General features: G+C 43.5%; 1 protein-coding gene and 1 long non-coding RNA gene across 2 annotated transcripts in view; both read right to left on the reverse strand.

The window, feature by feature from the left end:
- Window positions 1–3,646: 3,646 nt before the first annotated feature.
- LOC311058257 lies at window positions 3,647–13,312 on the reverse strand. Its single transcript, XR_014602037.1, has 3 exons — window positions 13,199–13,312; window positions 7,331–7,384; window positions 3,647–3,801 (listed from the first exon to the last, which is right to left on the reverse strand). It is a non-coding gene; the product is annotated as an uncharacterized lncRNA (long non-coding RNA).
- A 1,542-nt stretch (window positions 13,313–14,854) lies between these two features.
- LOC311058166 (low-density lipoprotein receptor-related protein 4-like) overlaps window positions 14,855–27,561 on the reverse strand; it is a gene marked incomplete at both ends in the record, with an annotated part of 46,026 nt that continues 33,319 nt past the window's right edge. Inside the window, 12 exons of the mRNA XM_084075516.1 lie at window positions 14,855–14,956; window positions 15,063–15,211; window positions 17,128–17,316; window positions 17,801–18,006; window positions 18,376–18,572; window positions 18,916–19,029; window positions 19,135–19,229; window positions 24,899–24,992; window positions 25,099–25,247; window positions 26,231–26,348; window positions 26,470–26,570; window positions 27,100–27,408. Of these exons, the coding sequence (XP_083931642.1) occupies window positions 14,855–14,956; window positions 15,063–15,211; window positions 17,128–17,316; window positions 17,801–18,006; window positions 18,376–18,572; window positions 18,916–19,029; window positions 19,135–19,229; window positions 24,899–24,992; window positions 25,099–25,247; window positions 26,231–26,348; window positions 26,470–26,570; window positions 27,100–27,408 (1,823 nt within the window). The remainder of the gene's footprint in view (window positions 14,957–15,062; window positions 15,212–17,127; window positions 17,317–17,800; window positions 18,007–18,375; window positions 18,573–18,915; window positions 19,030–19,134; window positions 19,230–24,898; window positions 24,993–25,098; window positions 25,248–26,230; window positions 26,349–26,469; window positions 26,571–27,099; window positions 27,409–27,561) is intronic.

The following is a 27,561-nucleotide window of genomic DNA, read 5'->3' on the forward strand; positions in this document are numbered from 1 at the left end:
TCTTTTTTCCCATTTTCGGGTTTGGGTAGGATATGTGTATGAAGGGGTTAAAAAGGAACACCATGGGACGTTATTTCAGCCTGGTACCTGGCACAATTTTAAAATACACCCTTCAAGGATTATTAAAAAACAGTTGGCAAGGACAAATCCACCTAAGAATTTAGTAAAAAGAGAAATACAGATGTGATCTATAAATCTTCAGCTACTTTTGTGCAGTTTTTGACCCGAAATAGAGTCAAGATGAGCTTGAATCTGAATAATAACACTTTTAATTAATTCCTTGGGTCCTAATTGTATGGAAACATGTGTTCATTTGTCCCTGTAGGTTAATTATTTCAATACTTAGGCTGTTTTCTCTTTTTTTCCATTTTCGGGTTTGGGTAAGATATGTGTAACAAAGGGTTAAAAATGAACCCCATATGACATTGTTCAGCCTGGGGGCGCGCTCCCACCGCACTTTTATTTTACCTCTGGGGCAATATCTGCCAATGCTTTGTCAATGCAAATGCGTGGATTCACGCAAGAGCAGATTTTTCCGCTTGTCGCGCAGACCTTGCGTTTATCCGCTCTACACGAAGAAGCATAAAACTGCTGGAGGCAGGAGCTGATTTTCCCCCTCTGTCCAATCGGGTGAGTCGAAGGCGGACCGTCCCAAGACTCAGGAAGCAACATGGTGCTCTCAGTGGACCAACTGGTTGTAGCTGTTGCATCTCACCCAGTACTTTATAATTTGTGCACTTGGGGTTCGTACATCTACATACACATTCAGATTTAAAATATAAAGTGCTTAGCCCATGGCCACGGATTTTACAATCATGTACGGGTCCTCAGAAGTACCCGTATCTTCCGTATTGTTCAATAAAAAGCATTTTAATCCGATTGGTGGCCATTTCCCCATAGAGTTATAATGTACCAATAGTGCAATACACCTCTCAATCGCTAGGGTCGCGCAGTTGAAAGAATACGGAGAAAATGACCACTGATTGGATTAAAATGCTTTTTATTGAACAATACGGAAGATACGGATACTTAGGAGGACCCGTACATGATTGTAACATCCTTGGCCATGGGGTAAGTACTTTATATTTGAAATCTGAATGTTTATGTAGATGTACGAACCCCAAGTGTGAAAGTGCAAAGACATGTTTTTGTCTAGTGGCTCGTGTCTAGTGGCTCGTGTCTAGTGGCTCGTGTCTAGTGGCGGTGCGGGCTACGGGCACGGTCTTGAATGTGATTGACAGGTGCGTCACAGCGTTTTTTTAGAACCCGCTGGCTGCAAAAAACTGTGGCCGCGCACAACCTGCGTTTAACAGCGGCCAGCCAACTTTTGGTGAGAGCGCGCCCTGGTACCTGGCAGAATCTTAAAATACACCCTTCAAGGATCAAGAAAAATCAGTTGGCTAGGAAAAATCCACCTAAAGGATTTACTAAAAAGAGAAATATACAGTAGATGTGATCTGTAAATCTTCAGCTATTTTTGTGCAGTTTTTGCCCCGAAATGGAGTCAAGATGTGCTTGAATCTTAATAATAACAATTTTAATAAATTCCCTGGGTCCTAATTGTATGGAAACATGTGTTCATTTGTCCCTGTAGGTTGTTTATTTTAATAGTTATTCTGTTTTACTTTTTTTCCCATTTTCGGATTTGGGTAGGTTATGAGTAACAAAGGGTTAAAAATGAACAGGCAGAATCTTAAAATACACCCTTCAAGGATTAAGAAAAAACAGGTGGCGTCAAAAAAATCCACCCTATGCGCGTGGACCCCCCTTTCCATCTAGACTACTGTGACTCTGTCTTCCTGCTGTGTTCTCTGTCATGTCCTCCTGAGGTCCAGGGACGTTTTCACGGCTCCTGGCATGGGCCACACTCTCATAGATCTCCTCCTCTCTCTCCTCTGTGTCATGTCATCTTTTGGCATATTTGACATTGGTAGATAGAGATCTCTGATAGATTTGGCTAAATGAGATTTAGCTGTATATTTACCATAGCATCCATTACATTGCCTGGTGACTCAACCAATCACTGCACTAACCATGTGCTGCATGTGTGTCTTTAGGACGTGAGTTTAAATCCAACTTCTGTCAAGTCTCCCCTCTCTCTGTTCTGTCTCTCTGCACTCTCCTATCTAAAATTAAGCTTAAACAATGCACCATTTGTCATTTGCGTTAATCCAACAGACCTTTTCTCCGACTATGTGGCATCCGCGTGCGGTTAGGGTTAGGGTGCGGGTTTGGTTCGGGTTTAGTATTGGAAACGTCGGAGCGCTGCGCTGTCGGAGGAATGCGCTGTCGGACTAACGTACTGCACCCGTGGCCGCGCGGGTGCAGTAACTTCGAAACTGCTACAGATCCCTATATATACTATTTTTAAAAGGTAAATTGTAAATGGTGCATTTATACGGCGTGTTTATTTACAATGTGCATTACATTCACCCATTCACCCATTCACACACACACACATTCACACACCGACGGCGGAGGAAACATGCAAGGCACCAACCTGCTCATCAGGAGCAGTTAGAGGTTCAGTGTCTTGCTCAAGGACACTTCGACACTGACTCTGGGGGAGCCTGGGATCGAACTGGAAACTTTCTGTCTCCTAAGTGGCCGCTGTACCTCCTGAGCCACTGCCGACATGCTGGAACCAATCGCCGCTTGTTCACATTCAAAGATCATCCATACAAGGATTATGACCACATTTTAGGAGCAAATGAACAAAAACTTGAAGTCAAAATATTGTAGGAAAAGAAATATTGGCTGCTCTTAAAAACAGGAAAAACTAAAAACACAACTTATACTACTATTAATTCATTATTATTACAACTACCTTAGTTAGTTAGTTAGTTATTACCCAAAAAGATTTAACAAACGCAATTTCAATTCATGTAATAATATTTAATACAATTAATTTAAAACCACAAAAAAAAAATCTCTAATGTGCTATTTATTCGTGGAGATCCATTTGTATGGTTACATGCATAAATGTCACCATACATTTCATTTTTATCATTTGTTTTGCTTTTTTACCCTTTTTTCTCCCAAATTTAGTCATTATGCCAATTGATTCCTCCCCACACACATTTCTGTGTGTCACTGTTGTATCCTACTGACTCACGTACCAGTGAGGAGCCCCAAACGGGAGGACGTAGAGCCTTCCTCCTACTCCTCCCGCCCAACACTCCCTGCTGACAGGCTCCGCCCCCAGCCCGTAGGATTACGTGCAATGACAATAGGCTCTATGCACAGCAGCCATATTTTCACTTCCTTCACAGGTGTTACCAATGATACTAATGAAGGCTCTGTTCCATTTAGTGTAGCACAGTGGTTCTCAGATTTTTCAATTTCCACAACCCCCATAACTCTGAGAGTGTAAAAATTTGTACAGAGTTACACACCCGTAAGGGGCCATTCGGAAACCCCTTAAGGAACCATGAGACCCACAGGTGTAGCAGAGTGATTCCAGTGAGCCAACATGCATAATATCAGCACCCTGACTCTGTTTGACCAAAATGGAACAGAGCCTTCATTAGTGTCATTGGTAACACCTGTGAATGTCTTATGGCTGCTGTGCATAGAGCCTATTATCAGCCTCCCCGCTTGGATTCCCTCCCCCCCGAACACTGGCCAATTGTGTTCGCTCGTCAAAGCCGGATGCACCGCAGTGGATTCGAACCCACAACCTCCACGATGGTGGGCAGGCACTCTACCACCGTGCCACCCGAGGCATTTATTGGTGAAGATCCATTTCACTTGATCCACTCGTGTTGGGTTGGGTTGTCCTTCACGTCTCTATCTAAAGAGCTGAAACAAAGTATACATTTTAAAACGGTACTCTGTCGCTGAACATGCAGTAGTCTGGCATTTTATCTGTATTTAATACATCTCTGCTGTCCGGCAGGAACCAGCTAACTCCAAAATGTTCATTTTTCAGGAAATTAAAATAAAAGTGGAGTTAGGATCACAGGATGGTTGCCTTTTTCTGCTATTTTGTGTTTTTTTCAAAACACTCTTTTTGTATCTGTCAATTGTTTTTGATTCGGATTGGCTAATATTGAATGTCAAAATGTAGTTTTGCACAACATTTTGCACCACACATCATAAGCACAAAGTCCGATTGGCATGAAACTTTGCACACACACTCCGACTAGGCCAAGAAAGAACCTCCACCCCGTCATCATGTCAGATTGTCAGTTGACGTTCAGTGGATGAACTAACTACATAGATTTAAAGGTAGGATAAGTGATACTTTTCGGTTAACCCTTTAAGACCGGGAACGCATCTGTCTTAGATTTCTTTGGCTATTCAAAAATAGCAGATCTACAAGCACCGAGTGCCGCGCTATGAGCTTGTAGATCTGCTATTTTTGAAAAATCCTGAAAATGTGTGCAAATCTTTGAATATATATTTATGTTTTAAAGCAAAAAGAATAATAACTCCGATCTGTGCTTTTGAGTGGGGTCCCTGAACAGCATATTTTGAGATGGGGTCCGCGGCCAAATACATATCATTTTGGGGGTCCTGGACATGAAAAAGTTGGAGCACCACTGATATAGAAACATACGTTTTTTTCAAAAAAATGTTAGGATTTTAAAGACATTTGTAGAACATTATATTCACGATTTTTCAAAAATAGCAGATCTACATGTAGATCTGCTACTTTTGAATAGCCAAACAAATCTAAAGTGACACATTATGCGTTCCCGGATTGAATGGGTTAAAACTAAACTTTCTTTTGGTCTTTTGTGTGTTAAAAGGATTAAGCACATATTGTGATAGTACGTGTTGCTTTAGAGTGTTTGTTCATGGGTCTCTGCATCTCTCCAGCTCTCTAATGAACAGAAAATAAGTGTTCAGGTGGGTGGCAAATCTTCAGCCAATCAGAAAGTACCCATTTATCAGCTTCAATTTTATAGTGTTCCAATTCCAATTTTGTCAGCTCACTTCTTTGTGTCATCATTTCCAAATTCACTTGTTTGTCCTGTGTGAGTTCTCTCTCTTGATTGGATCAAATTGGTATCCTGGCCTGAAAATGCAATTTCTGTTTAATCAAGAGCTGGAGGGACAGGGAGATTGTTACTAAACAAACACTCTATAGCAATGATTACTATCAGAATATAAAGCAAGCTTTATTTTAACAAAAAAAAAATCACACCCAGTGTGAAGAGAGTGGTGCCTTTGAATTAATGTACAGATGTGCCATTTCAAAACTTCATATGCCCTGCCATCGGCAAGACAGTACATTTTCAGGGGATTCCCAGGGCAATAAGAGGGACAAAGAAGGGCATTTAAAATGCTGAATTATTTTGATGATCACTGCTTTTATGATGCTAATTAATTTGAGCAACTGGTCAAGGACCTCTTCAAATCACCTTTCGCCTCATAATGAGTCTGACACCTTCTTCAACACACATTCTTTTGTTCTCATGTATATGGATGTCTGTTGAAGGGAAAGACGGGGGGGTGTAGTGACAACTTCTTTTCAGGGGCAAAACAGTGCATTTTTAAGTGCAGAACAGGGAGGGAAAAATGCATTTTCAGGGCACTTTCAGGGAAAGAACAGTAACGTGTGAAGTTTTGAAGTGGCACATCTGTAACTGGTAGCATCCTTGTGTTGCAATCAGCTGCAGCTGTTGAGGCCGTGCTCAAACGGACGGACGGACGGACGGACGGACCCACACACACGGGCAAGTGTAGGAGTGGCTGGCACCACTAAAAAATGAATCCCTTACCCTACCTTTAATTTCTGACTGGTAGGAAGGGATAAGTGATAGTGTGAGTGTGTTGTATAGTGTGAGTGAAAATGGTTCTTCTGTTTTAACAACATTGTAAGTCTGAGAATCTAACTAAAAACATACCAAAAAATAACACCCTGTGTGAAGGAAGCGGTGCCTTTGGGGCGGGCCTTAACTCATTTCAGTTCGTCCCTATTGGTGGTCTGAGTCCACTTACCAAATTTGTACTTGGTAGCATGCTGCAAACTGGAATGATGGCTGTTTAAATCCCAGCCAATGGGCAGACAGAGGGGGTGGGGCTTAAGTAATGACAGTTAATCCCTATTGCTGGCTTTAGTCCATGTACAAAATTTGTACTCCATAGCATGCTGCAAACTTGAGTTATGGCTGTTTGAAGGCCAGCCAATGGGAAGACAGAGGGGGCGGGGCTTCAGCAGTTCATGCTGGTCCCTATTGGTGGTCTAAGTCCACATACCAAATGTGGACTTGGTGGCATGCTGCAAACTGGAGTTATAGCTGTTTAAAATCCCGTGCTCATCCCGTGCTCATACGGGCGCTGGGGGTCCCTGGACCCCTCTTTGATAACTTCATCAATTCATGCTCGTGCCTATTGGTGGTCTAAGTCCACATACCAAATGTGGACTTGGTGGCATGCTGCAAACTGGAGTTATAGCTGTTTAAAATCCCGTGCTCATACGGGCGCTGGGGGTCCCTGGACCCCTCTTTGATAACGTCATCAATTCATGCTCGTCCCTATTGGTGGTCTAAGTCCACATACCAAATTTGGACTTGGTGGCATGCTGCAAACTGAAGTTATAGCTGTTTAAAATCCCATACTCATCCCGTGCTCATACGGGCGGACGGACATAACATACGCTGGGGGTCCCTGGACCCCTCTTTGATAACCAGTGGCACGTGTGGCCAATGAGAGGAGAGATGGCATAGGCAATCTGCAAGTCTGTGTGTGTGTGTGTGTGTGTGTGTGTGTGTGTGTGTGTGTGTGTGTGTGTGTGTGTGTGTGTGTGTGTGTGTGTGCGTGTGTTTGTATGTGTTGCTTCTTTGCCGTGCTCATCCCGTGCTCACACAAACGGACGGACGGACGGACGGACGGACGGACACGCAGACAGAGTCAAACGTAGAGTGGTTGGCACCGCTAAAAACATCACAATGTTCTCTGTCCTGTGAACAGAGCAACTGTCAGAGGACCACAACCCCACAACCCACTGAAACCCCACAACCCACTGAGAGGTCACTATGCTCAGCAGGGGGTGCTAAAACATTTTTTTCCCCCAAATGTTTATCCCACAATTTTGTAAACATTTTTTTTCACCCAGTGCCAATTGTCTAAGTAATCCTGGGCTCCACACTCCCTCTGCCAATCTAGGGAGAGCTCAGAGCCGAGCTCATGCCTCCTTCAATGCGTGAGAGCTAACAAGCCTTCTTATCACCTGACAGTTCACAAAACAGTTCTAAGTAATCAAGTGATACATCTGAACCTAAAAAAAAGGACACTTCCTAACATTAATATTCACAGTAAAACACAATTAAATTAGAGTAAAATCATTGTATTGGATCATTCAAAAAAGTATACACTGTACCATGTTCATTCTCATCAGAGTGGATGAGGTCTGCATATCTGACGTTTGTGTCACCTGAAAGAATAAATAAGCATTAATGTGGTCAATTGGCTATTTATTTATGTGGGTTGTTTCAGTGTCACATTGGTTGAGTGACGGTTAGTAAGTCTTTTACTGCAAGACTTATTTCTGGCTGTGTTTGTTTGCCCAGTGCCCAGTGATATGTATCTCCAGTATGATCGATCCCCTGATGGTTGCTAATCACTGAGGGTTTCACTGTGCTTCCGTGAAAAAAGAAAAAATGTCATGGCGACCTCCCGTTCGCTTGTTGTTATACGCCGTTGAAAATAGCATGTCTCGCCAAAAATACATAGTAAAACACAGGAGCCAAGATACAGAATTTCCAAAATACTTTAACCAGGAAGTGAATGGAGCAGTAAATCTTTGGATCGCGTTATCTCCTGGTTCTGTGAGAAAAACGCACCCATGGCACTGTGGACCAAGTACCAACGGACGCGTTAACGCATCCATGGCAGTAAAATAGGTAAAGACTAACACACCTGACAGACTTTAATGTACTTCCAAATAGGACATTAATTGTTTAATGAATAGAGGTCTGTTTTTAATATGAAGTTATATATTCATTTAGATTGACATTATAACTAGTTGTACTTGTCAGAAGGACTTGTCATTATAGGGTGAACACTTGACCTCTTAAACCCCTAACTTGATTGACTGGAGTACCTCAGGGCTCTATATGTTTAAGCAATATTACACGAGAGGGTGTGCTTTACCGTCATTATTGGCACGACAGTGATGCGGTCAGGAACGAGGCGCCAGCCGAGTTCCGCCAGCATCACTGAAGTGCCAATAATGACGGTAAAGCACACCCTCGAGTGTAATATTGCGATTATACAACAGTTACCAGCAAAACACATCCACATGTATTCATATTGTGGGGCAATTCATAATAAAAATGTTTCGCTATTGTCCGTTTCCCTGTAAAGAGAAGAGTTTTTGACTGAGACATTAAATAGTCCCTGTAGCAGCGCTTTGAGTTTGAGGCGCCGTCTCATCAACACAGCTGAGCTATCAATGCTTGCGCAGTGGAATGAATTCCAGTAGGCTATATGCTCCGTCGTACGACCGTGTCACGCGGCCAAAATAACTGATCTACAAGCTGACATGTGAACTTGTAGATCGGCTATTTTGGCCCCGTGACACGGTCGTACAACGGAGCATATAGCCTACTGGACTGTTAACGAAATGGGAGTAATTTTACTTTACACAGGAGGATATTTATAACCTTCTAACCATTGATCAAACGTAAATCCACCAAATTAACAACATAGTCCATTTTGCATAGCTGTTTGTTCTCCGGTGGCGGCGGTGGGTCAGGCTACTGTCTGTTTGTTTTCCTACCGTGGGACAGCGTGACTTCACAGCACAGCTGTGCCATATATGGTCTAATCAGGTGCGGACTGAACTGCAGTGCGGAGTGATTTATTAATGTGATTAGGCCCGTGCTATGATGCTGGTTTGAAGCACGGCTAGAAAGCTATTTCAACCAATCAGATTGCTTGGTCGGAACTACCTGTTGTATAATTTAGCTTTACATTCAATTTATCAGGCGCAAATAGCTGATCTACAAGCTCACAATGCATTCCAACGTGACGCATTGTGACCTTGTACAATATTTTCTGTGAAAAAAATGTATGGATGCTGGGGTTTAAGTGGTTAAAGAGGTGGTGCCATGGTTTTGCACTTTTTCGGTTTTTCATGTGTCTATGAGGTTAATAGAACTTCATTAAGCCCCCTGGTGGTGTTTTTATGGTGTTTTATGTCTTCTCTGACCATTTTGATTTTCTACCTGGAGGCTGAAACCTTGAGGGTCAAACGGGGTGCAGTACGTTAGTCCGACAGCGCATTCCTCCGACAGCGCATTCCTCCGACAGCGCAGTGCTCCGACGTTAAACAGTAAACCCGAACCAAACCCGCACCCTAACCCTAACCGCACGCGGATGCCACATAGTCGGAGAAAAGGTCTGTCGGATTAACGCATGCCTCCCGGTCAAACGTGCCAATAGAGAAACAGCGCTTTAGTGACATAGTAAAAACATACCCTCCCCCTCATTATCATAACACAACAGGTGTGGGCATGAGGAGGAGGAGGGACTAGGACAGGTGGGTGGTGCTAAGGTGGTGGAGGAGGTGCTAAGATGAGAACCAGAGGCCTGTTCCTCAAAAGAGAATTAAAGCTTAAGCCTGGCTTTAACACCTATCCTGGCTTAATTTAGCCAGGATTAGGGCTGAATCGGTTCCTCAAAAGCTGAATTAGCTTGAAGATTAGTTTAGCCAGTTCACCCGGGCTAAGTTTAGCCATGAGCCGATTCCTCAAAAGAGAATTGAAGCAATCCTACCTTAGTTACCATGGCAATTTAGCTGTGAAGTTAGCCTGGTCAGGAGCAGGCTAACAGCCAAGCTTACTTAATCCAGTGCCTTGTTCTTCAAGTTTTTCCACAGTTAATTCAACACATGTGTTTGAATATGGACTCATTTTAATGACCTTGCATTCAAATAAAATATCAGATATAATCAAATTAATTATATTACTGAAATAGTGTGTGACCATGAATCATAATTGTTTCACAATGACTCGTGGGATGTCATATTGTCACTCTGTTAACACTAGTTCATATTGTTGTTAGATGTTTGATAATATATAACAGATTTTTTTTTTCACTGAATGTAAGTCAATGAGGATCATATTTTAAATTATCAATTTCTAGTCAATGGAGAAATTATTTTTTATTTCTTGTCCACCTTTGGAGTTACATCATGATGGCAAGGTAACTACACAACCCAAACCTCTACCAAAGTGGTCTTGCAAATGTGGGGCTATTGCGTGTCCCCCCCGTCCCCCTGTCCCCCGCTCATCCCGTCGCGGCCCCCAGTCGCGGTCAACCCCCCCGGCGTCCCGTCCCGTCGCGCGCGCGCACACACACACACACACACACACACACACACACACACACTCTGTGTGTGCTTGCAATACTTTGCCACGCTTTCTCCCTGGATCTATTTATTGCGGTCGCGTTTCTCGCTTATAATACATTTTAGATTTTACTTCCTTGTATGATTTCATGAGCTGCTGCAATGCTGCTGTTCAGCCACAGAGAGGAACGCCGCTCTGGTTTTGGACTCCATGATTGGTCAAGTTCAAGGATTCTGCTATCGACTTTCATGGTCTTTTATAGAAATACGTGAAGCTTGGCTTCATTATCCTGGCTCGACACAGCCTGGCTTGACAAGGCCTAGCTCGACAAAGTCGCTCCTTTTCAGCCTGGCTTTGCTTTGAGGAACGGAATAAACGAGGCTTATATGGACCCGACTTTGTCAAGTCTGGATTTGGCTTAAGTCCAGGCTTAGTTTATTCACCTTTTGAGGAACAGGCCCCTGGTATACTTAATGAACTGGAGGCGTGTCCACATAAAAACATAATTTTAACAATTTCTGTACACTTTTTTGAAAAAAAACCTTCCTCCTAGTATAACCATATACCTGATGATTATGTTTTGGGGGGGGGGGGGGGGGGGGATCACTGAAAATCACGGCACCCCGTCTTTAAAAATGATCAGACTGGCCATACCGCAGTGGGCAGTACACATTATCAGGAGTCCAACTTTGATTGATCTGTGGCTGAGACCTGATTGGTTCCCTGATATTGAACAGGTATATAATAAAATATATACATACATGTTTAGCAGAAATTAAGTAGCAAGGAGGCATCATGGAATCTAATGCTGTCATGTTGACACATAGACAGAAATCAATACTGTACTTACCTGACAAATGCTGTAAAATTAAATGAAACAACATGTAGGTTGTACATAATATTGTACTTCTGACAAATACCATGTTCGAACATTAGGATGATCATAAGTGTAGGAGGTACCAGGGGAGGTTGGGGACATTGAACAAGAATGGTCGATGTTCAAAGCTTCTATTGCTGAAGCTGCGGCGGTGAGCTGTGGTCAGAAGGTCTTAGGTGCCTCAAGGGAGGTAGCTCTAGGTGGGGTTGGCGAAAGGGCCTTTCTGTGTGGAGTTTGCATGTTCTCCCCGTGTACCCTAGGGTAGGTACACTCACAAAAAACATGCAGTAATCCTGGTCACTATACTGCTTCCCCCTGGTCAGCCAGGGCGCCTGATGGAGGGGAAAGGAACTGGTTGGAATAACCAACTGGTTGGTTCCTTCCACGCGCTACGTCCTACCGGGGAAACTCCCCCCTGTCAGCTGATAAGAAGCAGTCTGCTAACTCCCCAGGCTGGCAGAGGGAGAGTAGCACCCAGGATTACTTGCTTAGGCATTGGCACTGGGTGAAGAATAGGGGTTACAAAAATAGTGGGATAAAAATGTAAGAAAAAAATAAAGTGTGGTGGGGGGGGGGGGGGGGGGGGTAACTCTCGAGCACCCTGGTAGACAGCGGTGGTCAGGGACAGCCGTCCAACTGAAGAAGGAGGCCTCTCGGGGAATATTATCCCCGTAGGACTCAGCCACAGCCGTGACAGAGGCAAAGCAACGGGTGTGGGAAGAGAAACTATATGGAGAAGTAAAAGTTCAGGCGGCACCAAAGTGCTTCTGGAAAACCATTTGACACCTCAGGAGGGGAAAAGCGGGGAACCATTCTCTTCACTTTAGCAGGGATCCTGGAGGTGAGCAGCGTTTTACTAGTCGTTCGCAGTAGCCACGCCCAGTAGGGCCCTACTAGAAGAAGAGTTGAGAGACTTAGAAGAGTTGAGAGAACGAGCTTGTCTCGTTAATCACTAGACTCCCAACCCACACCTCTCGGGTTTGACTCCCGTTTAAGACATAATTTTTCCAACAACCGCAGACTACTTTTTTTCGCCGATAAAGTATAGTTTTGGACCGCGACGGAGGGGCGCAGTCTCAAACGAACTTGAGCCACGAGAAGCACCACCGAGCGCGCTAAAGCGGGCAAGTTGCCGTGCTGAATGTTGCGAAGTTCGCTTGAGCCTACTCAGCCCCGTCCGAGTTATGTACCGATAGGCACATAATCGTAAATTATCGCCGCCCCCCCTAGGCAATGCCAGAGCCGAGCATTATTTTCTACCATGGAGTACTGTCCTCCTGGCCCCGCCCCCTGCTACTGAGAACGGCTCGTGCCTTCTCTGTGGATTTAGAGAAGGCATGTGATTGACCTCCAGCTCTCATTGCATCGGTTTGCAGTTGAGTGTGTGGCGGCTCAGCTGGAAACAAGATATCCAGGTAGGGAATGAGACTTTGCCCCAGGTGAAGGAGTTCAAGTATCTCGGGGTCTTGTTCACGAGTGAGGGGAGGACGGAGAGGGAGATCAACCAGAAAATCGGAACAGCAGGAGCGGTATTGCAGTTGCTGTACCGCACTGATGAAAAGAGTGCTGAGCCAGACGGAAAAGCTTCAATCTTCATTCCTACTCTCACCTATGGTCATGAAGTGACCGAAAAAAATAATATTGTGTTGTTCGGGCATCTAGTATGGAACTACGGAAGTCTCACTAAGGGGGTCCTCACTGCACAACTCACTGGGAGGAGACCCCCTCGCACACCTAGGACCAAATGGAGGGATTATATCTCCACGCTGGCCTTGGAACACCTCAGGATTCCCCATGAAGTGGCCATTGTTGTGTGGGAAAGGGAAGTCTGGCACTCTCTGCTGGAACAGTTGCCCCCGCAACCCGACTCCGGATAAGCGGTTGAAGATGTATGGATGGAGATCGCACCTAAAACATTTACCTTGCTGTGCTCTGCAGTGTTACTCAGTATCTTTCATGGACAGTTGCTCAGTGACTGTAATCTAGATGTAATCCATCTAATAGTGGTAGTACTCACCATTGGATATTCTGAATCTGTAGCGATACATCAGGGCCAGAAGGACGGTCAGTAGAATCACAACAACAGGTCCTACAGTCCATGCCACTACGAGTGGATAAGTCTGTTCCACTAGATTCGGTGCCACTGCTAGCAAAGAGAGGTTATTATTAAAATAAATAGATATAAAATAAATATAAAATAATTAAAATAATGGTTCACCTGTTATTAATGTTAGTTTATAAAGCATTGAATTATTTAGGATCAACATGTGAACATTTTAAAATCTCAGTAGATGTTTTTCCTTTAATCTAAAATGTGTTAAAGCCACAGTAGCAATCCAGTAATACCAGGCTACACTGCCACTGCAGCAGAACGGAGCAGTCACTGGCTGTGGCTGAAACGTAGGGACGCATCATGGGCTGTCAAAAGACCATGTGGTGCCACTGTGCGACACACAGGTCTGATCAGCCTGTGGTGGGCCAATCTCGGTAGAGGGCGTCTTGTGAAAAATGGCCGAAACACCCAATGAGGTCGGGGAAAACAACTGAAGATGTGTCGTACTGGTGGCACCACGTGATTATTGCCAAATTCCACCCCACCCAAGAGGACATCTCCAATCCCATTCAATTGTTGTGCTGACTATTTAGGGATCTTTAACAACTAGTCCTAACACATTCCCTAGCAAGGACGCAGATATGCGTTCTATTTTCAAATTATTATGTTTGAAAATTCCACAAGGGGCGCTCTAACACAGCTTAGAAATGATCCCTCGTCACTCAGAGAAGCAGTAGACGGATGTGACGTAATTCCAAAAAAACGAACTTCCGTCCGCCCCAACTATAGGATTTTTAGAAAAACACTTCTAAGGGCATGCCCCCACCACACTTTTATTTTACCTCTGGGGCGGAATCTGCCAATGCTTTGTCAATGCAAAAGCATGGATTCTTGGAAAAAATCTGCAAGACCATGAATCCACGCATTTGCATTGACAAAGCATTGGCAGATTCCGCCCCGGAGGTAAAATAAAGGTGCGGTGGGGCCGTGCCCTAACTCAGATTATTATTTTTTTGTGATGAAAACCACCCGTTTTCAACGGGCCATAGCTCCAAAATGGCTGATCATGGTTGGAATGTTATTGTTCCAGTGGATACACGGATCCCTCCCCCAACCCACGGACACTTTTTCTTTACATTTTTGTACGACGTGGCTTCCACGGCGTTTCAAAGATCATCTATTTAAGGTAATAAACGCTGGCAAGGGGATAAAAAACAATGTTTAATATCTTGGCGGGTAATCTGTTAAGAATCCTGCCAGAGCTTAAATCAGCATGTACATAATATGAACTAAATGTATTAATGTGGAACTGTGGTTGAAAAACAAATGTGGCTAATACTAGGCTAATATTATTGCACTTATTATTCTGTTCGTGCTAATATCCGTGCTCCTTTACTTAGCGACACGAGTCGCATTAATAATTCATTAATAAGTAATGTAAGTGTCATGTTCATCCCAAAGAAACCCCGTCATGGTATTAGAATTATTACATTTTTATTATAATAATACGGATTCTTCTTCATGGTTTTGGTAAAAGACATCAGCTCTGGAATTGTCCCGCCCCTCCCGATATGCAGTCCGTGCCTGGAAACTTCAAAATAATAAAACATAAAATTGTCTCTACTCACGGCAGACTTCAAGTTCGTCCGACCAGTCCCCGCAGTCATCTGTCATGTCACATTTCAACGAGAGCGGAATGCACTTCAAGTTCTCACAGGCAAACTGATGGGAGAGACACAGGCGTATCTTTAGAATCAGTAATGTATCAAAACCAGACATGGTACATAAAGTCATACTGAGTAAAACAAGTCAACGTGAGGTGAATCACCTGATTGGCAGAGCAGTTGGACATGCACTGCCGGCCGTCAGCTGCCAAGTAGGACTTGATAGGACAAGCACACTTGTAGCCTCCTCCAGGTGAGAGCAGACACAGGTTACTGCAGCCTCCATTGTTGGTCTGACATGGATGACCCGATACTGCAGGAAGTGGTGGAAGAAGTACTCAGATATTTTACTTAAGTAAAAGTAGCAATACCACAATATAAAAATACTCTGTTACAAGTAAAAGGCCTGTGTTAAAAATGTTACTTGAGTAAAAGTACAAAAGTATTGGCATCATAATATACTTCAAATAAAAAAGTACAAAAGTATTGGCGTCATAATATACTTCAAGTAAAAAAGTAAAAGTACTAACATGTTTGAAAATAGCAGATCTACAAGCGATGCGACGCGTTGTGAGCTTGTAGATTGGCTATATTCAAATAAAAATAAGGCTAAAGTGGTTAATGTATGCAATGGTTTGAGATGGGGGTCCGTGACCAAATACAGTTCATTTTGGGGGTCCTTGACATGAAAAAAGTTTGAGAACCACTGATATTATAGCAATATACAATTTTTTTCAAAAGAACTGTTAGGATTTGGAAGACATTTTGAAGAATCCCCAGAAGCAAAGATTTGAGTTACAAATGTCCGCTTAAAAAAACATGTATCTTGGGCCAGTGTTGGTGTTGTTCTGTGAGAGAAACAAGCGACGAGGTCTAGGAAAACAAGAATAATCAGACCTGGCAACACTGTATGAGGCACGGTATTTAATTTGCACCAGCTAGGTTGCAATATCTAGCCCTATGAAACTTCAACCTGGTGTTTGCACTTTCTCCATTTACAACCCATAAACTAAATTTACATCTACATAAACATTCAGATTTGAAATATAAAGTGCTTACCCCATGGCCACGGATGTTACAATTCACTTTTGGCGGGTATAAGTACCCGTATCTTCAGCATTGTTCAATAAAAAGCATTTAATCCGATCCGTGGCCATTTTGTCATAGAGTTATAATGTATAAGTGCAATACACCTCCCAACCGATACGGTTGCGTAATTGAAAGCAAATGTAGAAAATGGCCACCAATCGGATTAAAATTATTGAACAATACGGAAGATACGGGTACTTATGTGGGCCCGTATATAATTGTAACATCCGTGGCCATGGGTTAAGCACTTTATATTTCAAATCTGAACGTTTATGTAGATGTACGGGCTGTAAATGAAGAAAGTGCAAACACCAGTTTGCAGTTTAGCCACGACGCTCGTCACGACGAGCTAATAAGGCTAGGCTATCTAGCCTAGCTACACAAACACTCCACGTTGTTTTGTCCACATCTTCAGTGAAATACTTCCATACAAAAGAATGTTGAGCGGCCTGTTTAGCTGGGGCCGCCCTCATGTAGCTGCTGTGTTCTCTACAATGTTATATTTTTATACAACTAGATGCTGATAAGTCCTGGAAAAGACTAACGCAATACTGGCCGCTCCCGCTTCCCACCGTGGTGAAGTTAGTTTCGAGTTGGATATTCACCCAGCTGGATTTTACTCCAGTAAACTCAAGTAAAAAATACCTCAGAATTGTACTTAAGTACAGTACTTGAGTAAATGTACGTAGTTACTTTACACCACTGTAGAACAGAGAACAGACAGGCACGCATACTGATGGGCGGGGATTAGGCTTGTAACCGGAGAACAATGGATTCAACGACCAACCAAAACCACTCACTCTCCGGCCACACAAGACCGACAGAAACAGACACAAACACAGCTGTTTTTGTAATGTAACTTAAACCACTTAATGATTCTAAAACGACTATCTTTTGGAATACAAACCTTCTTCAACATTCGAACTGTGTTAATATGAAAAGAAAAACCCCCAAAAACACACACAAAAAAAGCAAACTTATTTTGCTGTTTTCTACTGTTTCACAACGGGCGACATGAGGCACTTTTTTCTAGGCACAGTCACATATATATAGCCCAAAGAAATCTAAAAATGACACAGATTCTTTCCCGGTCTTAATGGGTTAAGACACACAAAATAGGGCCCAGTAAGTGGTACAGACCCTCGGGCTGCCTATCTGGGTGGTAGACGTGGATGTCCATTGGTTGTTCCCGGGTCCTGAAGAGCCGGGTCTTCTTGGTACCCTGAGTCTTGTGGGCTCTGTAGATGGATTTGGTCTGCCACTCTGTCCAGTAGATGTGCTCCTCAAACAGAGCAATAGCGAAGATGTGGGGGATGTCCTGACTCAGAACTACAGATGGACAAAACCAAAAGAGAAGGCTATATTAATGATATTATTATGAATGATAAGTGTTAAAATCGATCAATAAAGTATATAAAAGTAAAATTTACTTTTGTATATCTTGATCACATGACTATAGAGATCATGTCTTCCGATTTGTGTGAAATTGGGATAAAATCTGAAGGAGTAATATCATAAAATATCTTTTATATAAGTCGGCCTCCAAACTTTGGATGCCATTTTTAGCCAATCAAGATGAAATATGAAAAATATGAAAAACTGGTTTTGTTCAATGATTATAAAGATACTGTGTACCGATTCGCGTGACGTTTGGACAAAATCTGTAGCAGTACTGTCAAAAAATGTGTTTTGCAAAAAGCAGCCTCCTGGTGGCGCTATAACAGGCCCATGTGAAAAATTTGGGACAGAGGTTCTAAATTGGCATCCAGGGAGTGTGTGTGCACAGTTTCATATATGCGCATATATGTGTTACCTGTGTGTCTATTGGTTCCGTCCAGGCTGGCAAACTCAATTTTATCCTCCTTGGCATCGGCCCAATACAGGCGATCATTGTTGAAGTCTAGCGTCAGGCCATTAGGCCAGGTGATCTTATCCTTCACGATGATGCTCCTGTTGGTGCCGTCCATCCCCATCCTCCCTATGTGGGGGTTGATGCCCCAGTCTGACCAGTACAAGTACCTGTCAGTGAGAAACTGCATCAGGGTCACTATTCACAACATATCTGCCATACATCACTGTGCAGTACTAGTGGACATGCAATATGAGAAAGAGTATCGTGAGTGCTACTAAGCATTTACATGTTGTTGTTTATTTATGGGGGGGAGGGGGACGACGACAGTGTCTTCCAATATAAATTTTGAGTCACTTCCTGACTTGACACCGTGATTGGTGATGTTTGGAAATCCAGCTCAAACAGGATGAAAGCCAGACGGAGAAGTGAAAATAAACAAACAACTCACACAATTTAAAAAGTAAATTCCTCTCTTTTTTTACATGATGGGTAAAAAATTCAGTATGAGGATAATGCCTTCACCACAGTGCTCCTACCCGTAGCGTACATCCACAGCCAAGGCACGTGGCTGGTCCAGGCCAGTGTTGACCAGTACTGATGGGTATTCCCCGTTTAGTTTGGACACCTCTATGGTGTTCCGCCCTTTGTCACTCCAATACAGGTTTCCTCCCACCCAATCAACAGCCAGACCTTCTGCCAGAACTGCTTGGTCAATTGACTCGTTGTGAAGGACCTGTAAACAAGACATGCACTCTGGATATACTCTCGTTTTCCTGCTTTCTTTTTTCTTAAGCACTTTTTTGTACAACTTGTATGCTTTATTTCTTAGATAGGAGGATGCAGAGAGACAGGAAATCAAGGGCAGAGAGAGGACAGACATACGAGACAATACCGGGAGTCAGATTCAAACTCACAAGGAAAACATTGTGTGTGTGTGTGTGTGTGTGTGTGTGTGTGTGTGTGTGTGTGTGTGTGTGTGTGTGTGTGTGTGTGTGTGTGTGTGTGTGTGTGTGTGTGTGTGTGTGTGTGTGTGTGTGTGTCACACCTGTCCTCATGGTTGTCATTGTCACACTGACCTGGACGTCACTGCCATATATGTGCATGCGACTGATCATTTTGGTGCCCGTGTCTGTCCAGTAGATCATCTGCTGCTGATAGTCAAAGTCCAGAGCCATCGAGTAATTCAAGTCCTGTCACACCACCAGTTGTGTTAGTCTCTGACAGGAATACATTCTGGCTTGTCAATAGTATTCTGTGCGGAATATTGTATAGGATGTGTTGTTAATGGTTTTCACCTGTTTGAGCACAGTGTTGTTGGAGCCGTTCAAGTTGATCTTTGTCAGGTTCGTACCACTGGCAAATATGAGGAATGGCTTCACATCTGGAGAAACTGAGACATCACATTTAAGTTGATTTACCTTTAAAAAGTACACAAGGGTGTTTTGAAAATTTTGACTCAATTAACTTTGAGCTGGAAGGCTCCCCTTTCTTCACGATGTGTCTCCAGGGACGGACTGGGAACAAAGAGTGGCCCTGACATTTTAAGGCCCCGTTTAGACGACAACGGTCTCTAGAAAAAACGGCAAAATGAAATATCAGATGTGCTATGCATGCGTGACTGGTCTATCTGGCAACGTGTTACACCGCCACCTAGCCACCTGACATGCACATTACAGCGCTTTCAATCACTGTTGCGTCTCCGTGTTAATGCAGAATAAAAAGTGAGAATGCAACGGCACTTTGTCGTTACTGTGTAAACGTGGCCTTAGACTGGACCGTCACTTCACAACCAGCCCACAGATACTCCGCCCCATCGAAGAACACACAAACACACCAGGCCTTAAAGACCTAACGAAATACAATATTTTTCACACTTTTATAGAATACCAGCGGTCATAAAAAAGGAAGAAAAAAGGAAGAAAAAAACACTATTTTGTATATTCTTATGGCAAAAGTCCCTAAGTCAATTTGTATTACTTCCTGTAAACGCAAACACACTGCGTGATGACATAGGCAAGCCCCATGATTTCATTCATCTGTGTGATTCCCATAGCTAATTTTCCTCCCCTCGCACTGCTTTTAATTAGGGAGACACTCTCTTGGGCTGCCACGTTCAGACGGTGCATTACTCATTTTAAACTAAAACAGTACATTAACATGTGTACCTGAAAACATTTGACGAGAGAAGAAAGCGATGCACTACATAAACGTGCCCCAGCATTGCTCCCCTCACTCTCTCTGGACGGCAAGTCAGGGGCAAGCCCCCAGAACCGCGTTGTAACAGTCAGTGAAGCTGGCGTCGCTGTCGCCTGGTGGTCAAATCTGGGGTTGCAAGACTTCCGCATTAAAACGCTACTGCGCGTGCGTCTACCGTTTGAAACCCTGGTGCGCTTGCTCGGTGCTCAAGTCTTCTACATCCCTAGTCATCATTTTTATCGATATTTGCAAGTGAGGAGTTACTTAAAAGAGAAGCTCAAAATTAGAACTCTTGGAGACCTTCACCCTCTCCTAAGATATATAGTAAAATCCCATCAAAGACATGATTACAAAAACACAATTGGACAAGTTTATAACCTTTTTCAGGAAAACAAAATTGAAGATCTAGACCACATAAAGGATAAATGGGATAAAGAATTGAAAATAACCATACAAGGAAGTGAGTGGAATCAGAGTTTTAAAGACATTTTCAATAATTTAAGATCGCCTTTTTGGCAGGAATATGCCTGGAAGATGAATATAAGGTATTTCCAAACGCCTCTTTCGATATCCAAGTATACATTAAACTCTTGTTGTCGGAGAGGATGTGGGGAGAATAAGGCGGACCATACCCATATTTATCTTACATGCCCCAAAATCAGTGCTTAATTTGTGCCGGAGCAAGCCGGAGCTAGCTCCGGAACCTCTTTGATTGGTACCGGCATCTTTTTGTTTGGACCCGGCACCTCTTTGATTGGATCCAGCACCTTTCCTGTCAATGAAAATCTATAAATAAACTGTGTTTTTATCTCTGTTCTCTCTGTGTTTTATTTCTCTCTGAAGTGATGCCTTTTTGCTTATTTTTTATGCATTTAAATCAGAAAAAAATAAGACAGGGGAAAAAAGTGATTTACGGAGTCCCGTGTCACACCACGCAATGCGTAATGAGTAGTTTTGTTTCCGTACCGGCACTGTCCGGAGTGTCCGCACTCAAGAGGTAAACAGGTGGTTTACGAGCGAGCGTTAGCCTACTGCTCAAAAAGACAAACAAAACGGTCAACTTTTTTCAAACCAGTAGGTTACTTCCAAGTAAGAAGTAGGAATATGGCGGAAGCGGGCTCTATGGATGTTGTGTGGGCGGTTTTCAACAGATAAACTGAAAGGTAAGAATACGTTGTTGCTATTTTCTGTTGTGCAGTGTTTTGATTAGGAACGATGGTTGTGCTGTGAAATTATGAGTGTTTGGCAAGTGAAAACGTGTGGAGTTGTATGGCCTGCAGTCGCTGCACTGTCGGCATAATGCGTTGCTGTTAACCGTAGGCTATAGCACCATGGACAGTCAGCGAGCGGCGCTGTTTTGTGTGTGTGTGTGTGTGTGTGTGTGTGTGTGTGTGTGTGTGTGTGTGTGTGTGTGTGGCATGCAATTGCTGCGCGATTGACAACGCGTCACTCAGTTTAGGCTTTATTTTTAAAATAAAACTTTCAGTCCTAATTCAATTCCCCCTCCATTGAATGGAAACTACATGGAGTGAGGACAAGAGAGCCTGTGAGAGAGCTTTTATAAGCCAATGAAAATTGCAGTTTTATGACAATTATTCATCTGCCCCTAACACATACATGCAGACTCACATTTGTTTGACACTTTGCAATATTGTAGAGGGTCATTCCAAGTATCACTGAAACCAATCTTACTCCAATTGGTCAAAGGGGGGCGCTATAGCAATTTTTTGAAAATTTTACATTTAAATTGCATTGTACAAAACATGACCCTGTTAATTCAGACATGTGCAACTTTTAAACAATAACATGAAATGCTTTTTTGAGACTAGTTGTTTTTTATGTACAACATACTTTCTTGTGAAAATAGCCAATCTACAATCTCACAACTTCTAGCAACACATTGTCAGCTTGTAGATCAACTATTTTCACTAGTTTCCATTCCAAGAACACAAAACAAAACTTTATTGCTAAATATTTGTCAACCAGTAATCTAGAGTAGTTAGCAAAACAGAGGCTTGGTTCATAACGGACTGAAAAACCTATAGATATCAACAGACACCATCAGGGAGGCCATATTTCTAGCTCAATAAGAAGAGAGGCAGCCTGTGAATCCCAACCCGATCGCCAGAGGAAACATTCTAATTGAACGTTTTTCAACGTTTCTTAAAATCCGTGCATAGACTACTGGAAAACCACAAATTCCGTGCATAGCCGCCTCGCATCTCCCCCATTGTGACTAAACCATTTCGGAGCCGCGCAGTCTCAAGGGAATTGTCGCCGTGTGAAGGACCACCGAGCGAGCTAAAGCGAGCGAGTTGCCGTCCTGAACATTGCGACATTCCCTTGAGCCTACTCAGCGGCGTTTGAGTTACGTACCGATAGGCACAGAATCGTAAATTTTGTTGTGGGGACTGCTCTACTTCCTGGTTTTTCCGGGTTGCGACTGGTTACGCCCACCGTGGGACTCCCCGTACATATGCACGGAATTTGGGGGTTTCTAGGCGACTATGCACGGAATGACGTGCACAAATCCGTGCAATGTATACTAATTCTCTGGCGATCAGGCTGGTGAATCCATAGGTCGCTGGTTTGATCCCTGTCCCCAACAATGCATTGAGGTGATCATCATTTGGAATTCTTACTTTGTTACAAACATACTCCTGGTAGCCTGTCTGTCTGTCTGTCTGTCTGTCTGCCTCTCTCTCACTCTGTCACTGTCTGTCTGTCTGTCTGTCTGTCTGTCTGTCTGTCTGTCTGTCTGTCTGTCTGTCTGTCTGTCTGTCTGTCTGTCTGTCTGTCTGTCTGCCTCTCTCTCTGTCTGTCTCTCTCTCACTCTGTCACTGTCTGTCTGTCTGTCTGCCTCTCTCTCACTCTGTCACTGTCTGTCTGTCTGTCTGTCTGTCTGTCTGTCTGTCTGTCTGTCTGTCTGTCTGTCTGTCTGTCTGTCTGTCTGTCTGTCTGTCTGTCTGTCTGTCTGTCTGTCTGTCTCACTGCCTCTCTCTCACTCTGTCACTGTCTGTCTGTCTGTCTGACTGCCTCTCTCTCACTCTGTCACTGTCTGTCTGTCTGTCTGTCTGTCTGTCTGTCTGTCTGTCTGTCTGTCTGTCTGTCTGTCTGTCTGTCTGTCTGTCTGTCTGTCTGTCTGTCTGTCTGCCTCTCACACTGTCTGCCTCTCACACTGTCTGTCTGTCTGTCTGTCTGTCTGTCTGTCTGTCTGTCTGTCTGTCTGTCTGCCTCTCTCTCACACTGTCTGTCTGTCTGTCTGTCTGTCTGTCTCCATCTCTGTCTCTGTCTCTCTCTGTCTCTCTCTGTCTGTCTCTCTCTCTCTCTCTCTCTCTCTCTCTCTCTCTCTCTCTCTCTCTCTCTCTCTCTCTCTCTCTCTCTCTCTCTCTCTCTCTGTCTCTCTTTCTCTCTCTCGCTCTCTCTCTGCCCTATTCTCGAAAGCGCTTATTGCTGCTTGCAGCTATATTTTTCTTTTTGTGTTTTGTGCTTTTATTTTTATTTTTTATTGTTACATTTCCCTGTGTCAAGTATATATTTTGCATACGTCCCCTCTTAAAGGAGGAGTATGTGGACGCATGGATGAAATGATTTAATTATAGTTTATCCCTTTTTTTTTCTTACTTTCTGTATGGTGAAGGGGATTTACATGCAAAAAAAGAAAAAAAATGGGTTCGAAATGTCTGTAAATAACAGGGACATAAAACATGTGGAAATTGTTATTATTATGAAAGTAAACTGAATGATTCATTTGTTTAACATGTTTGGACTCAATAAAGTATATTAAAAAAAGTCTTCTTCATTTGAGCACCAGAATTTGGTGCACAAATCAAGGAAAATGCGGACGTAGAGTGTTCTTCTGGGTGCTTCATGCTAGCCTGGGATCCAGCCTGCTTCGCTACGTTCGGCGGACTTTTATTTCTCTCTTCGCTACTCAGTCTGGAATGCACCCCATTGACTCGTTTTGCAGAACTACACTGGAACTACATATGTTACGTTAGGCAACGTCGTTGCTGATTGGATGTTGTTCAAACGAATGACGAATCACAACGATCACACTGTTTTTTTTGTCCCGCCCCGCACCACAGACCAATCAGAAGCCACGGCACGATTCGAGACGTTTGGCATGTCCCGCCTCCCTTGGAGATAGGAGGCATTCCAGACTTAGTAGCGAAGAGAGAAATAAAAGTCCGCCGAACGTAGCGAAGCAGGCTTGATCCCAGGCTAGCTTCATGCGCCAGTAAGCAACTTTCATTGAAATGAATAGGTAGGGGCGGGGCCATCCGCTCTCTAGATATAATATAACTTTATGGGCACACTCGGCAGTGTGTGCTTCAACGATCCCATAGCCCGAGGGGACGGGGCCGCCGGCTGACAAAACACGCCCGTTTCTGAGCTAAGCTCGGCAAAAAAATACAAAAGCCATTTCACCGGGACTTTAATACCGCCATCTTTACTGATGAAGAACTGGTTGATGAACTTTTTCCAAGCTATAATATTGCAGGCTATCACTATCATTGTCTGAATGAGATGGATAGACTGAGACTGACCAGGACAATATGTATTGTGGCCCTTTGGTCAGAGTTAAATTAAGGTGGAGGATTTTGCCTTTGGCGAAAATGTTAATAAACATTTGTTGTAGTTAAAAATCTACTTCATTACTCCTTGCGAATGGCAATTGTCAATCCCCATTTCCATGTTCAGATCAATTGGATGAGTACGGATAAAGTTCTGTTCATTTTATTGTATGATATAGGTGTTGGAAACTGTCAAAGGAAATTGGAGTGCATAATAACTGTAATAACTGTAAACACTGTGTTAATAAAGCATGACAATTAGGTAAATGTTTCTGTCTCCACTCACGGCAGTCTGCGGGTTCATCCGACTGGTCCCCGCAGTCATCATCCATGTCACATTTCCATGAGAGCGGAATGCACTTGAAGTTCTTACAAGCAAACTGATGGGAGAGACACAGGCTTATCTTTAGAATCAGTAATGTATCAAAACCAGACATGAGACATAAAGTCATACTGAGTAAAACAAGTCAAAGTGAGGTGAATCACCTGACTGGCAGAGCAGTTGGACATGCACTGCTTTCCGTCAGCTGCCCAATAGGAGTTGAAAGGACAGGCACACTTGTATCTCCCACCAGGTGAGAGCAGACATAGGTGACTGCAGCCTCCATTGTTGGTCTGACATGGATGACCTGATACTGCAGGGTGGAGAAAACATACAATGACCCAGACATGTTAGAACTACAACAACAACCACTACTACTACTACTACTACTACTACTACTACTACTACTACTACTACTAATAATAATAATAATAATAAGGGTAATAATAATAATGATAATGATAATAATAATGGTATTAACACAGCACCTTTCAAAACAGATACATACAATAATATAATAATGTACAATAAACTAGAAAAACTGCTCCTCAGAGCACAGGTCTCCACCAGGTCAGGTAGGTTATTGTGGGCCAGCAATGTTTGGAATTTGCCAATCAGGATGGAATATGAAAACTCGGACAAATACGTCTTGATCACTTGACTTTAGAGATAATGTGTACCGATTTTTGTGATGTTTGGACAAAATCTGTAGGAGTAATATCCAAAAATGTGTCTTGCAAAAATCGGTTTCCTGGTGGCTCTATAACAGATGCTCTGGCATCCAGGGAGTGTGTGTGCACACTGTTTCGCGTCGTTCGGGTCAGCGGTGCCGGAGATTAGCTGCTCACAGACGGACGGACACGCGGACTGGGTGCAAAACATAGTACCCTCGGCCTGGCGGAGACAATAAAGGCCACACAACACAATGAAGACTAATAATGAGAGAGTGTTATGTCTATAAAATAAAAAGAATGTTACTCGTTACTCTTTTGAAAAGTTATATTATTATTTTACCTATTAGTCCCTGCTAACAGGAACATTACTTACATTACTTTTCCGTTACACTCCTAATTGCATTCTACTGAATATTCTGACTTTCCAGTAAGCTTACACCACTAGCAGTACACCTGAACTTTTTTTCAGTAGGAGTGCCGTCTATTTACTGTTGTAGCTGTTGTTACGCTTGAAACAACAGCTACTTGGTACTTGGAAAAGTAATATTATTACTGTAACACGTTGGTGTAATTCTCCCCAACAACTGATTTAATTATCTGTCATCCATCCTCATTATCACACTGACCTGGAAGTCACTGCCATTGATGTGCATGCAACTGATCCTCTTACTCCCCACATCTGTCCAGTAGATCATCTGCTGCTGATAGTCAAAGTCCAGAGCCACCCCGTTCGTCAAGCCCTGTGTCACACCAACACAGTTGTGTTATTAGTCTCTGAGAGATATAGATTCTAGCATCATGTCAAGAGCATTCTGTACATGATATTGTTCAGGGTGTGTTGTTATGTTCAATGGTTTTCACCCGTCTGAGCACTGTGCCGTTGGAGCCGTCCAAGTTGATCTTCCTCAGGTTGTTGACGGTGGCAAAGATGAGGAAGGGCTCCGCAACGTGTTCAGCGGAAGCTGAAAGCAGAAAACAGAAAAGAGATTAGTATAGAGCCCTGAGGGACTCCGGTCAACCATATAAGAAACCCAAACAAAAAGACAAATTGACTCTCTGATTCCAGCAGCCAGTAGAACTTAAATACTGGCTGATGATGATGATGATGATGATGATGATGATGATGATGAGAAAACCCACGGACGCCAGGTGTTGCCGTTGAGCCCTTCGGAGATGTCGTGGGCCTATCAACGAAACACCAATGAAGGAGGGTGCCCACCTGAAGACCCCAGTGAAGTGTTTACCCTTACCCCACTCAATACCAGGTGCTGATTAAGGGATTGTGCTATCTAGTCCTATGAGCTCAACATTGGGCGTAGCTGCATTGGGAACTCCTTATACGGTTATGCCTGAGTCATGGTGACATGAGCGTGACGTCAGAGGTCCGCCCCTGCCGGCTGGCCGGCCAGGCCGCCGGCCCGTCCTCCCTTTAGTACATTTTAATATAGGATAGGATGACAACACACATATTGCAATAAAAATCATATTTACCTGTACAAACAACACCAGCATCTTCATTGTGTGCACAGTTGTGGCGTCCAAACCCCCCTTGGCTGCACTGTGAAAGCTGTGACTCACTGCCCGAACACCTGACATCATCTAACCAGATGTTTCCAACACCGTGTCCGAAGTGGGCTTTCCCTGGTGCTGACACAGCTGTTCCACAGCCTAACTGTCTACACACAACCTGGGCATCATCCAGACCCCAATCATCATCACACACCGTCCCCCAGCTACCACGGTAGTAAACCTCCACTCTGCCTGAACAGGAGTTTGAACCACCGACCAGCCTCACTGGATCTGAATGAGAAGAAAAACATTAAAAGATGACAATGATCAGCCTATAAGAAACGTTTTTTTGAGTGGTGCCAACCACTCCTACATTTGACTTTGTACGTGTGTCCGTATGTCCGTCCGTCCGTCCGTCCGTCCGTATGTCCGTCTGTATGTTTG

The sequence above is a fragment of the Gymnoscopelus microlampas genome (genome assembly GCF_963454915.1).
Source record: "Gymnoscopelus microlampas genome assembly, chromosome: 13".
Classification (NCBI taxonomy): domain Eukaryota; kingdom Metazoa; phylum Chordata; class Actinopteri; order Myctophiformes; family Myctophidae; genus Gymnoscopelus; species Gymnoscopelus microlampas.